The sequence below is a fragment of the Mytilus edulis genome, chromosome 3 (assembly GCF_963676685.1).
Source record: "Mytilus edulis chromosome 3, xbMytEdul2.2, whole genome shotgun sequence".
In the NCBI taxonomy this organism is placed as follows: Eukaryota; Metazoa; Mollusca; class Bivalvia; order Mytilida; family Mytilidae; genus Mytilus; species Mytilus edulis.
The window spans coordinates 77374298-77388252 of record NC_092346.1 but is presented as its reverse complement, the minus strand read 5'-3'; the positions used below and the strand labels follow the sequence as shown (position 1 = coordinate 77388252).

General features: G+C 29.1%; 1 protein-coding gene across 17 annotated transcripts in view; it reads right to left on the bottom strand.

Annotated features, from left to right (window-relative positions):
* Nucleotides 1-13955, bottom strand: part of LOC139517485 (serine-rich adhesin for platelets-like) — a 52671-nt gene that overhangs the window by 2088 nt on the left and 36628 nt on the right. For 6 of the 17 annotated variants that reach the window (XM_071308609.1, XM_071308606.1, XM_071308595.1 and 3 more), the window contains 3 exons: nucleotides 13479-13587; nucleotides 6732-6897; nucleotides 3504-3545 (listed from right to left, as the gene is read on the bottom strand). In XM_071308609.1, coding sequence (XP_071164710.1) covers nucleotides 3504-3545; nucleotides 6732-6897; nucleotides 13479-13587 — 317 coding nt within the window. Of the gene's footprint in view, nucleotides 1-2813; nucleotides 2849-3503; nucleotides 3546-5427; nucleotides 5467-6731; nucleotides 6898-13478; nucleotides 13588-13955 lie in introns of all 17 variants that reach the window. The other 11 variants (XM_071308610.1, XM_071308607.1, XM_071308597.1 and 8 more) reach the window with 5 other exon arrangements.

Below are 13955 nucleotides of genomic sequence, written 5' to 3'. Positions count from 1 at the left end.
GATTCCTGATATGGAATTAATTTAAAAGTGTTTGTGAAATGGATTTTTTTGGATAGCCCATCTAATTGTGAATAATTCTACAAGATGAATTATGTGTGGCTTGGTGTTTTATAATGGGATATATTTTCATGTTATATTACGATTTCTGAAATGGAATAGTAGTGATGCTAAGTTTCATTTAATATTCAGAATCTTCTTCAATCGGAATTACTGTGAAAAATTTATTTTCAATATATCAAAAAAGTACAAATGGCTTAGTGAATAGAAATTTCAGTGCTTTATTCTTCATTATGAAAGTGGGATTTACCAGCAATGATTTATTTGTGATTGTTAGCAAAAAAAATAAAAAATTTACAATAATTATCTTTGTTAGAAAGAACAAATAGTGTATCAAATGTAAAATGTGTAGAATAGTCCATTCAGGACATTGGACATGAGGAAAGCAAGCTAGCTATCATTCATTTAAATTAGCTCTGTTAAAAACAAACCAGGTAAATCTACAGGTAGTTAAATGACCACCTGTTGATAATAGCTCTCACAATACCTATTGTACAATTTAAATGGACAAATTGTATTGACAATTTTTTAAACTGGTCAGGCAATAGGTAATTCACTACCACAAAGGTGATTGGATACCCACAGTAAAACATCTTTCAAATCCACTAATGACTTAAATAGCTGGCTTGCAAAGAAAATTTCTTGAACTTTCTGTCAAATAGTCTATGAGTATTTGATTGGTCTAATAAGAATATTGGTGTGTTCGGAACAGAGGAACAGATAAATGACAGTTGTGTGTGTCAAATAAAAATTCCAATAAATAGTTAAAGTGTGCATCCTTTCATTTTTTGTATAGTATCTATACATCAGCTTTATATTTATTCTGTAACTCTGAAGAGACCTAGCTGAGTATTGTCTCAACAAACATAATACATGTATATATACGTCATTTTACTTATCCTACGGAGAGACCTATCATCTCAACAAACATAATACATGTATATATACGTCATTTTACTTATCCTACGGAGAGACCTATCATCTCAACAAACAATACATAATACATGTATATATACTACATTTTACTTATCCTACGGAGAGACCTATCATCTCAACAAACATAACATAATACATGTATATATACTACATTTTACTTATCCTACAGAGAGACCTATCATCTCAACAAACAATACATAATACATGTATATATACTACATTTTACTTATCCTACGGAGAGACCTATCATCTCAACAAACAATACATAATACATGTATATATACTACATTTTACTTATCCTACGGAGAGACCTATCATCTCAACAAACAATACATAATACATGTATATATACTACATTTTACTTATCCTACGGAGAGACCTATCATCTCAACAAACAATACATAATACATGTATATATACTACATTTTACTTATCCTACGGAGAGACCTATCATCTCAACAAACAATACATAATACATGTATATAAACTATAATTCACTTATCTACTTATACCAGTTTGTTATACCTTGGTTGTAGTATACAAAAGTATTTTCTCACAAACTGAGAGTCAATTTCTTCCACTAGATGAAATCATGGACATTATTTTTATTTACATTTATAAGCATATAAGCAACATGCTTTACAATTCATTTATGATATTTCTACAACACAAAAAAGACAATAATTTCATCAGTGAATAAAATGTACAATATCTGTTGTCAATTGTTTTTAATGAACTACGACTAAACTAGTCTTTGGTAAACAAATATTGTTCTCTTCTCAATCAGTACGTCTGAAACATAAGTAGAACTAGACCAAAAATAAATAATGATCAAGATGTCTTTTACTTTTTTTCAAGTTAATTGATCATTGTCAGTGTTGCCATTTCCATTTTTTTTTTAGATAACTGATATAACAATATTAAGATTATCTAATGCTTGATTTTGAGGTCTCTTTTTATAAAATATTCCAATCTTAACACTTTTATACTCTACAACCAAGTATTAAATTTCAACACACTTTATATTAAACATTTAGTTATATGAAGAAAAAACACACACACACACTCATGTGTAAAACAACACTATATATGATACATGTAGATGTGACAGTTTTAGGTACCAGAATATTAGTGTACTCACACAATGGTTTCTCACTCCTGTTAGCGAGTAAAATTATCAGTTATAAGGTTGGTTTTATATGGTTTATCATGATCTATGGATTGATGAAACATGAAGAAATGCAAAAATGATTTTTCAAGTGAATGAAATCTACTTTCTATTGAATACAGTCTAAGGAAGGAAAAGTTTGTGTCTTATAATATAATATCTTGTCTACTAAATTCAAAAGAAAAAGTTTTCCATTACATCTTCACAAATGTACGGCTGAGGCATAATCTATGATAAAAAAACAAGTATTTTTGTAACGTGTTGAAAGTTTTGCATACCTGATTGAAAAAAAACCCACCAAATAAGCATTACTAGAAGTTAGCAAATATATGAAATGTTGTGACAATGCAATAGATTTTTACTTTTCACATTAACCCTGCAACATTTCAAGACTATTCAACAGGTATGGTTTTAATGAAAATTTTACAAAAACTGTAGAATCAATTAGGAAGATCCTTTAAGAATGAAAATTTTTGTTTGTTTGCATTTCTGTGTCAATAACAATCTGTGTTTCATGCATTATATTGTGTTTACAGCTATAATCTGAAGAACAAAGAGGGTATGGTATAGGATAAAAGGACTCTAAATCATTCACCAAATATATAATCAGGGAGTTCCTTCATACAGAATAAATTCAGAAGAAAACCTTCACCTTAAAACAGGGATTTTTGACGTAGATTTGGAATCCTGAAATTCATGAAGTAATTATGAATGCAAGTACTAAGTAATGAATGACTAATGACTGAGTATAGTTAGATAATTATATATCATGATGCTGCTTACTCAATAAGAGAATATCCATAATTAGTAGCATTTGATTATCATAACTCTGAATTAATCTTCATTATCTCAACACGATTGATATTAATTTTCCTATTTTACCACATCATTAAAGTTACTGACAACACCTTGAGTACAACACATGTTGGTTTCTATGTCACAGTCGTAATTTCATAAAACGGATAAATATTATGTCACCTATTGTCTAAAGTATTGTCAATTGTCTATAAGTATCAACGGAGATAATTTATATAATACTGTAAAGGTTAATTTTATACTCTCTGAATTATTACTTTATGAAGTACTGCACTGTTTCTTTATTCAGTTATCTTTTTTTATATAATTACCTTTGGGAGACAACTACTTTTCTCCCCTTTCACCTTAAGACAAAAACTTCTTTTTTCTTTCTTTATACTGTGTCTTTAAATAAATCTGTTACATTAAAAATTGTTTCTCTTTATTTTAAATATAATCCTATGGTTTTTTTTCTTATGTTACCAACATGTGCTGTATCTAGTTTAATGTTTTGACACCGTTAAGAGTTATCTTTCTTGGTACATACTGCTGTCTTTGGGGCATTGATAGTAAACAGCTGAATCATTCTCTGTGTAATACATCAAAGGTTTTACAACATGTAGTGAGATGAAAAAAAATGTGTCAAACTACATTTACATGGACAAGTAAGGTTTGACTGGCCAGTAATAGAAATATATCTCTCTCAACAAATAACTAAAAAACTTCTGTCCGTTTTACCTTTCAGTAAAAAGGTTTTAATCAAATATATAACTCAAATACAGACCCCTTCTTTGTGACAATTATATAAATATGTAGATCAAGAAAAAGAGTGTCCATATGACACCAAGCACCTTTGCACAACCCTTATCACGTTTCATACTTCACTGAACTGCTAAATTTTAGTCAAAATCCTAATTTGGTATATATTTTCAAAAGTTCATAACAAGAGTGCACACACTGAAATGTCTCACCTTCTTTACTAATCATTGATTTTATGTTGATAGTCCTAAATATAAAGCTTTATTACAACTGTCACATAAACTTAACATTACCCAAGAAACTAAACAGTGACCAATGAACCATGAAAAAGAGGTCAAGGTCAGATGAACCATGCCAGGTAGAAATGTACAGCTAACAATTCTTCCATACAACAAATATAGTTGACCTATTGCTTATAGTTAAAGAACAACGGACCAAATCACAAAAACTTAACACAGAGCAATGAACCGTAAAAATCAGGTCAATGTCAAATAAAACCTATGCGACTGACATATAGATCATAAATATTTCCATACACCAAAACTTACCTTTGACCACTGATTAATGAAAATGAGGTCAAGGTCAGATGTCACCTGCCAGCTAGACTAAGACATGTGCACCTTACAATCATTCCATACACCAAATATGGTAGACCTATTACATACAGTATAAGAAAAACAGACCAAGATACAAAAACTGGTAGACCTATTTCATACAGTATAACAAAACAGACCCAAACACAAAAACTTAACTATAACCACTGAACAATGAAAATGAGGTCAAGGTCAGATGACACCTGCCAATGTGACATGTAAACCTTACAGTCCTTCCATACACCGAATATACTAGACCTATTGCTTATAGTATCTGAAATATGGACTTGGCCACCAAAACTTAACCTTGTTCACTGATCCATAAAATGAGGTCGAGGTCAAGTGAAAACTGTCTGACGACATGAGGACCTTGCAAAGTATGCACATACCAAATATAGTTATCCTATTACTTATAAGAGAGAATTTAACATCACAAAAAATCTTAACTTTTTTTTCAAGTAGTCACTGAACCATGAAAATGAGAACAAAGAGATTGGACATGGGACTGAGGGAATCTTCGTAACATGAGACATCTATATACAAAGTATGAAGCATCCAGGTCTTCCACCTTCTAAAATATAACGCTTATAAGAACTCAGCTAACGCTGCCCCTGTAGCCGCAGCCGCCACCAGATCACCATCCATTTGTCGAGCTTTCTGCGACAAAAGTCACAGACTCAGAGTGATAATTGACATCAATAGAAATCAAGTCCTAATAATGGATTTCTATATTCAATCCTATTTCTAATCCATAAAAAACAATACTAGATGAAAACTGAGGTTTAAAGTTGGTGTTTTTTTTTTAATAAAAAACAAGGAACTTCTACCAAACAAACAAACATAATTAAACTCTACACATCATACATGAACTAGTAAATGAACACCCTTAGAATGCATGTACTTTACTTCCTTTTATGTAAATATATAAAAAAAAAGATGGCTTTTTTTTGGAACTTACCGGTATTCTTCAATAAAGAAGCAATGAGAACTTACAGATTATAACTTCAAACTATGATGAGCTGACAAAAGCATCAAACAAACAAAACTCTAGAAAAACATGATGACAAGATTTTTTTAATGACTTCATTCATACTTTTAAAGTTGAGAGCCAATGCTTACCTTTATGACTTATTGGATCTATCTAGTTTATTCACTGACCTATATCGATATCAAAGATATATCTCTAAATTACTGGCCAGCCATGCTCAGTCTTTTAAACACTATTCCACAAATAAGAATAATTCTAATCTGTTCATTGAACATATTATTATTTATTTAAAAATTGATGTAAAAAAAATATATATTGGTAAAATTTTTGCTTATAGATGATACACAATTGAAAACCTATAATTCAAATTTTTCTTAAATGTGGAATGATAAGTTTAGTTTTAAATTGCATTTTTTTTTAAAGGTATGGTTTACAGACAACCTGTGACAGGAATATACAATTGACTTACAAATAATCTTGATGGCTGTATATAAAATTAACGTAATTCAAGCTAAATATAGGAAAAGCTTAATTTAAATAATTTTCTAAAGTGATAAACACACTAGCAGACAACAAATATGCAATAAAACTGCTAGACACAAAGCTTTTTATTTCACTTCATAGCCACTGAAATCGTTTTTAAAACGAGGCTGACTATATGAGGTAGATATGTTCATGTCTATTCTAACCACTGAGTTAATATGAAATCCATAACTTAAATGAGATTTGCAAATTCCTACAGGAATTAATAGATGGATTGTGGGTAAACTTAAAGGATTGTTTTCATGGAATGGACTGATAAAACTTAATTCAGCAAAATTGATATAGAAACAACAAATACTAATTCTAATGTCTTTGTTTTGACCTGGTTCAGGATCAAACACACAATCTCCCACATTCAAGTCATGCATGTGACAATGAGACCAGAGAGGCGATATAGATAGGCAAAGCAAATGTTTACCATGTATGATAAAAATAAGAGAATGTGGTATGATTGCCAAAGAGACAACTCTCCATCAGAGACCAAAAGACATAGAAGTTATCAATTATCAATCATTTTATGGTCTTCAACAATGAGCAAAACCTATACTGCATACTTAATCTTGATCACATCCAAATCAGTATTAGAACAGTTTCAAGAGTCCAAACTTAATGAAAAGTTATGAGGAACAAATAAACATCACATGCTCTTGAATGAATATTAGTAATTCCCTAAAGGAAAGAATATAAAAGACCAAGGTTGAATGTTGTCTATACATCACTTATGTTTATATAGCTTTACACAGTTTATCAATCTCTTTGATGTAAAAAAAAAATAAATATACAAAGGATTTAAAATTAAACTCAGTGGTTAAAATTTCTAGCCAATTTGTTTGATATTATCTTTTTCATAAGAAGCTTATTTTACTATTCTACTCTAATCTTAGATACAAACCTTTTGGAATTCTTTGACTTTATCTCTACTGGCTGCAGCCCTTTTTTGTTTCTCCTCTGTAGTCTCTCGACTCTTTGGACTCTTTTTTTTCTCCTCACTTGGTGTTTCCTCAGGTTCCTCTATACCCAGTCTATTTTGTAATCTAAACAATCGAGGGTTGTATGCCCTATAAGTCAGTAAATCAACAGAAAAAAGACAAAATAAATCCCCAGTTGCAAGTGGAAGATGGAAACTCTGGTTCCCATCATACCTCAGTAGTGATGCATGGTACAGCCATATATATGACCAGGTAAGATTAGATGTTGCTTCTTTCGTAAAAGATGTAATTGTTCTTTTCTTATCAAACAATAAAACAGTTTCTTGTTTACAAAACTAACTGTAGAGAGTATATCACGGTTAAAATATATCTTCAAAGTTCAAAACCTAAAAAAAGATTTTTTTAATTTTCATTGGACACTTTTTGAATTTGAATATGCAATGATAGTTACATTAATATATTTCAATGGAACAACTTTGGTAATAATTATACTGGTTTGTCAAGTATACTAGTAAGTTTTTAACTACTTGCATGTCTTCATCATTTAAAAAAAAGAAAGATTCTTATTTAATGTTTCTAAACTTTATCAAATCGTCAGCGTTACTACTTGAATATAAAAGACTTTTATCAGTATGTTCATGAACATGTTCTGTATGTTATTTATTGATAATTTAAGGAAAACACAACTTTTATGTAAAAGATATGCAACATTCAATCATTACTGGCCCTACATTCAGCATACCTGACACTACCTGATCAATAGGAACCTTAATCTCACCTACAAATATCAATTAAAACATGGTTATCGTGCACCAAAAAACTTGTTGGATATATAAATGATTGAGAGGAATTGTAAAATATATTCTTTAAACCTGATCTAATCCAATAACAGTCACAGCTGAATAATTGAGGATCAAATTATATAGATGATTCCATTTGCATGAAAGTTAATGCTAGTTTAATTTTTTGTTCTGTAATAATCATAAAAAAGTTTGAAAAAAACTAATTTAATTCTTGAATATACAAACAAGCTAAATAAATTTCTTTTCTTTTTTTTAAATTTTAAATTCATTAATTTCTAACATTTTTTTTTTGGAGAATGATAATACTCAAAAGTATCCAACAAGGTTTTCCTGTGCTTTTGGGAATACAATCAATTATTTTTTTGAATTCTCACCATTATTTTGGTATGTGAAAGTGGGCACACTCAGCCATATTAGATACTTGGTCACATGACATAGAAAACATCAGTTAAATGTGTAGTGAGAGTTACTTCATTTTTCTTAAATGTCAAACACTGCACAATTATTTTATAGGGATATGGTATAATTTATTACAAAACCCTAAGTAAAGTGTTTGTGTTGTGGTTATTTTTTCTCAAAGTCTAGTAGTGAGGCCTTTAACATGGACCAATAGCTCACATCTCACTGTACAAGTGCATGATGAACTCTAGCAATGGTTTGAGTGGAAATCTTTGCTTAATTAATTTTTTAAGACCAAACCCATTAAAATTGTCTTTAACATATAAGTAAAAAGTAACTCATTTAAACTGTTACTGTATTTGCCAAAATATTAAGTCTTTAAAAATCTACAGTTATAATTAACAAAGAGACCTATCTGACCATCAAGACTAAAATTGGCAATCAAATGGGTCAATCAAAATTGATGGTCTCTTGAGAGTACTTTATCTTCAACTAACCTATAACTGAGACTTATAATTACAATTCTAAACAGCTCAGAGTCGAACGATTATATCTGAGATGAAATGATGGATACATTTTGAAGGGTCTCCAATGAACTAGACTTGTTTACACATATTAGCAAGTTCCAAACTGATAAACTAACAACAACATTATATGTTAAAACACTAACACATGAAAATATTGTAACAAGCATTGACATTGTTTTGATTTGAGACAGTCAATGGAACATATGACAGAGTGAACTTGTTTTCACAGTATCAATAGAAACAAATTTAACAAAATATTTTACAAACTGTACAATAAGATTGAACATGATAAAATCATATCAATATTACAGATAAAGTTACCATAGCCAGCATGTTTACATCAAATCCATGACAACTGAAAAATGCTTAGAGGAAGAATCCTACTCATAATTATCTAAAGGTTTCTTAATAATTCTAATCAGGAGGCAGCTGGCAAAATGGCAACAAATTGGGGTTTCCAAACATTAATCAGCAAAAAAGGGCCAGCAGTCCTGGACAGCATAGGTGAAAGCTAATATATATTCATACATGACCAAAAAAACTATAAACATTTGAAATGAAATTGTTGAAGGTTGCTGTTATTGCAATGAAACATAAAACAAAACATCATTTTTCAATCAGGAAAGAAAGGAACAACAAAGCAAACAATTGTAAATATCAAATTGACCTTTATTTGTCAGAAAAACAACATAGGTAACAAATTAGAAAAAGATAAGTCGAATGGTTCCAAGTCATTATACAGAACTGGTTGGGACTCACCAACCAAATCTAGAATTATTAACCAGATTCTCTCTAGTCATGGTAAATAATTTTGGCAAATACAGAGTTTTATAATTTGTAAAAAGATTACCTACTAGAATTTTTCTAAGTATTAAAGGGATAGTGGGATACATTAAATATTAAGAACATGAATGAAAATGCCAGCAAGTTGGGGTGGACATTTAATGTAAATTATTCTCTTAAACTTAGATATTCATTATTCCATTTAGAGCATATCCAACAGTTTATTTCTGACGGTGAGAATTTTTTCCCTTTAAAATATATAGGCTTTTCTTACCTGCTTAAATCAAATATGTAATAAACAATTTCCCTTCATGTGCTACTTTTTGAGTAAAATGAGGTCGAAATTTCAGATATTTGCTCGAAATTCAGATTTGTGGACGTGTTTTTCCACCAGACAGAAATGCATAACTTTTTTGTTTTAAAAGATAAACACAAACTGTTTTTTGTTGAATTATTTCTAAGTTCTCTTTTATATACTAGTCAACAAAAGAAACGATACACGACTTTGAAATAAAATTTATCAAAAAGTGTTACATATAAAACAAAATGATATACACTATTTTAAAAAGCTTTCATTTGCAATGTATGCACATGTGATAATGAAAATCAAAACTTTTCGGAAAGTATCTAAATTCCGTGTAAACGATCATAGGGTGTAAATTAGTTTTGCGGAAAGTTGAATAAAAAATCGACACATAATTTTCTAAGTTCTAAATAAAATTTCAAATTTGTTTAAAAATATTCAATATGCTAATCAAGTTATGTTCATGTTGTAACTAATGGGTTGAAATATTGTTTTTTTTTAATTTTTGGGAAAAAAAGTGTTTTTTGAAATCTCAAAAATTGCAAAATTTTTCTTTTTATTTTCGTCTCAAATTGATGCTTTAGATATGAAAACAATACACAATCAATTTGGAACCTTTCGGATTAGTTTTAAGATTGTTACCGCTTTTTGAATATCACTTTACACATACTGTCTATGGTAAATCAGTTGATAATGTATACATTTTAACGATTTCTCGTGGGGCCGAACTTTGCTTAACTAATAAACGAAGAAACTGTATGATTTTTAAAAACAAATTGATGGCAAACACTGTCTTTACCTTTAAATGAGAGGTTGGCATCATTAGTTGGAACTTCTGTTTTTAAAATTGTCGTTTTATGTAAATTTTGTAAAAACAATGAAAATCGCAAAAAAACGTCACAAAAGCTAAAAAAAAATTTTTTTTTAAACGGATTTATATTTCCATAATTATTAAGTATTACTTCCTTCAATATTGGTCCAATGAACGGAAAACTTTATCTTTAATTTGAAAAAAAGTCTTGTATCGTTTCTTTTGTTGACTAGTATATAAGTATCCTATAAATCTATAAAATATTTGGTTTAGAAATAACTTAAATTTATCAAATGTTCATGAATATAGAAAAAAACATCACATTTTGCTGTATATTTAACAAATTTAAAAAAATTGCATCATTGACTTTTTCATGAAATTTGGTACAAATAATCGTCATGCGTAATCAAACCGAATATCATTTTAAAACAGAGGGGTCCATGAACTTGATTAAAAGTTAAATCAGTTTGAATGAAAGAAATCAGTCGAAAAATGCATCTTTTCCTGATATGTCACAGTTTGACGTCGCGAAAATAACATTTTACGTTAGCAACGTCATTACCTCCCCTGTTACTGTAACATATGCCCTTAAAAAGTTTACTTTATTATATATAATCATGTGAATAAGTAAGTTATAAGTAATTTTTTTATTGAAATAGAGTCCAAACATTTGTATGTAAGCAGGTTTTATTTTTGTCTTTGTCTTACAAAAGGGAATTATTACTTCTTTAGGATGAATGTATCATTCAAACAAAATGTAGAAATTATCTATTATTCCAACCAGATACCAACATAGAACAGTGTTGTTTATTATAGGTATTTATAATGTGAGGATTCATTTACATAAAATTGTCTAAAGTAAATTCTGATATTTTAAATTTAAAAAAGTATAAATTTGAAATATATTGTAAAATATTTAATACGATTAATTAATACGAAAAAAAACCAAGAGATAAATAGTCACAACATTAAAAATATATTTGATATATGTGGCAAATCAGTTAACATGCACACAATGCTATTAAGTTTTTTTTTTTAATAATATCAGCCAAGATGTATAATTTAACGTATATATACATATGAAATAGCATACATGTACATGTAGCATGCATCTATTATGCTTTTTATATGTTTCAATCTACAATATCTTTGAATAGTTTAACAAACTCTCCTTAGAGCAAACATAGCTAAGACAGATATAAGCTCTTTTCAGCAGCAGTGATTAAGAAATTTAAAGCTGTAAAAACTCCCTAAATAATAATTTTAAGAACAAAAAATCGTCATCATATCAAATTTGATTTCTTTTGCTAAAAAATTTTGAATTCTCTCTTAGAGCATTTAATATTAATATTGTTATGTCCAAGTTCTGCAAATATTAGAAACAAACTCGTTATTTTTTTTTCGTGCATTGTTAAGAAAACAACATTAATTTGGATACATCAACATTTTGTGAATGTAGGCAAGGCAGGGTGAGGATATTATCAACACTGGCAAGTTGTGCACACTTCACACCAAATAACAGTGGATTAATTAGAACAGTAGTGAAAACATGGGTGGTAAAGATAGCACTGGTAGTAGCTTGTTATAAACAATATGTTATTATGGTTCAACATTTTGTTTATCAGTCAAAACACATCCAGTCTTTGGTTAAACAAATGTAGGTGAGATTTTACACAAACGTTCTTGTTTTCTATTTTACATGTTCTCTAATATGAAAAATAATATTTTTTTCATAAAATTTGATCAATGCCACATGATGCTTTACCATATTAATAACAGTTTGATGGCATCAGAGTATCAAGCAGTTTTATAAAATGACTTTATAACAACTGCAGTATATTTATCAAATTTGTTTGTGATATAACAATCAAAGAGAAGAAAATAAGTCACAGACTTTGACTATAGCCTATATTCTTCCATTTGGTCAACATTATCACTTAATGATCCCATAAACACAATTTTGGTTAGCAAATTTTGCATTTACAAAACTTGCATGATTTTTACTAGAAAACAAGAATGTTTGTGACATAGCTGCAACTTCCACTTACAAGCCCATATCCCACACACGAAATGCTTCCACCCAAAATTACAATAGCTTATGTATCTGATATATATAGCAGAAATCTTAATAAAAAAAATAGTTGCCACAGAAAACTCAAAGGAAGGAATCAATATTAGGTTCAATAATAGTTAACTGAAGCCTAAAGTTATACTAAACACCATATTTAAGAACGATGCATACATATTTTTTTGTGATATTTTAGAGCACTATACTGTCTAGCAGTTTTCACAGTAATTTTAGATCAATAAAGAACTGATACAATGTTATTTTGGTTTTCTTTAACACAACCCTATAATTCATTAACAAATATTTGATACCATATGTTACTATCAAATTAATTTAAATGCCAATATTGTATCAATTTTTTTGTAGTTCCCCCTCTCAAGCATATATGTAACTTTGGAATAATTAATATGTAAATACAGTTCTTATATGGTGTTTATTTATTTTTCACATTTATTTTACATCAGTATGTTCATGAATTTTTTTCTTCTCTTTTCTGTATATAAAACAATTAAAAAAAAAATAGATTATTTTGTTCAAAGCAGTTCAATGTATAATTTTATCAAAATTTCAAATCTATAACTAAAATTTCTAGCTCACAGAAGCAAAAGCTTATCTTATGAATTTCCTTCTAAAGTAGCAATCTATATCAGAAATTGTGATAAGCCACCCCAAACATGATAATGATGAATATATTTTATGTATATTACATAAACATGATAATGATGAATATATTTTATGTATATTACATAAACATGATAATGATGAATATATTTTATGTATATTACAACATTAGATTATGTTTGTTTGTACTGCAACAATCTTTATTCACAAGGTTTCAGTGATTATTGTCAATGCAAAATTATTTTTGTTTGTTTCCCTAAACAATGGATTGCACCTAAAAAATTGAGTGAACAATGATCTCTGCACTGACAAATATTGAAACCATTGTAAATAAAGAGTACAGTACAAGAATACAGTTACCATGCACCAATGTATATGATTGGATATGTTTTACCTCATACGACGTTCATAAGCCTCATCTTCTTCACTTCTAGAACTTGGTTTAGGGAATTCTGTAACTCCATTGGGAAAATGAGAAGATTGTTTGGGTGGTGGAGGAGGCCCTAAAATATGAAACAATGGGAAAGAATATTAAATTTTCTATTTTATTTTTATTTTACTGAGACATACATGTACATGTACTTAATTTTGTATTGAAACTTTATTTTTTAATGTTTAAAAGAACATATCGTTTTGTGCTATCACTGTCGTGTCAATTATTACCAAGAATTGTTTTTCCTCTAATAACATAGTGCATAGCCCTTGCCAAATATACATTTAAAACAGGAAATAAATTGTGACAGAATAAACTAATGATGTACATCTCTCTTTGAAAAGCACACTGTTTAATTTACAGTTGAAGTTGCGAACTTGATGAGGAGTAAGAATGCTTATAAAAGTAGAGTCATTTTGTCAGTAAATGAACCTTTTC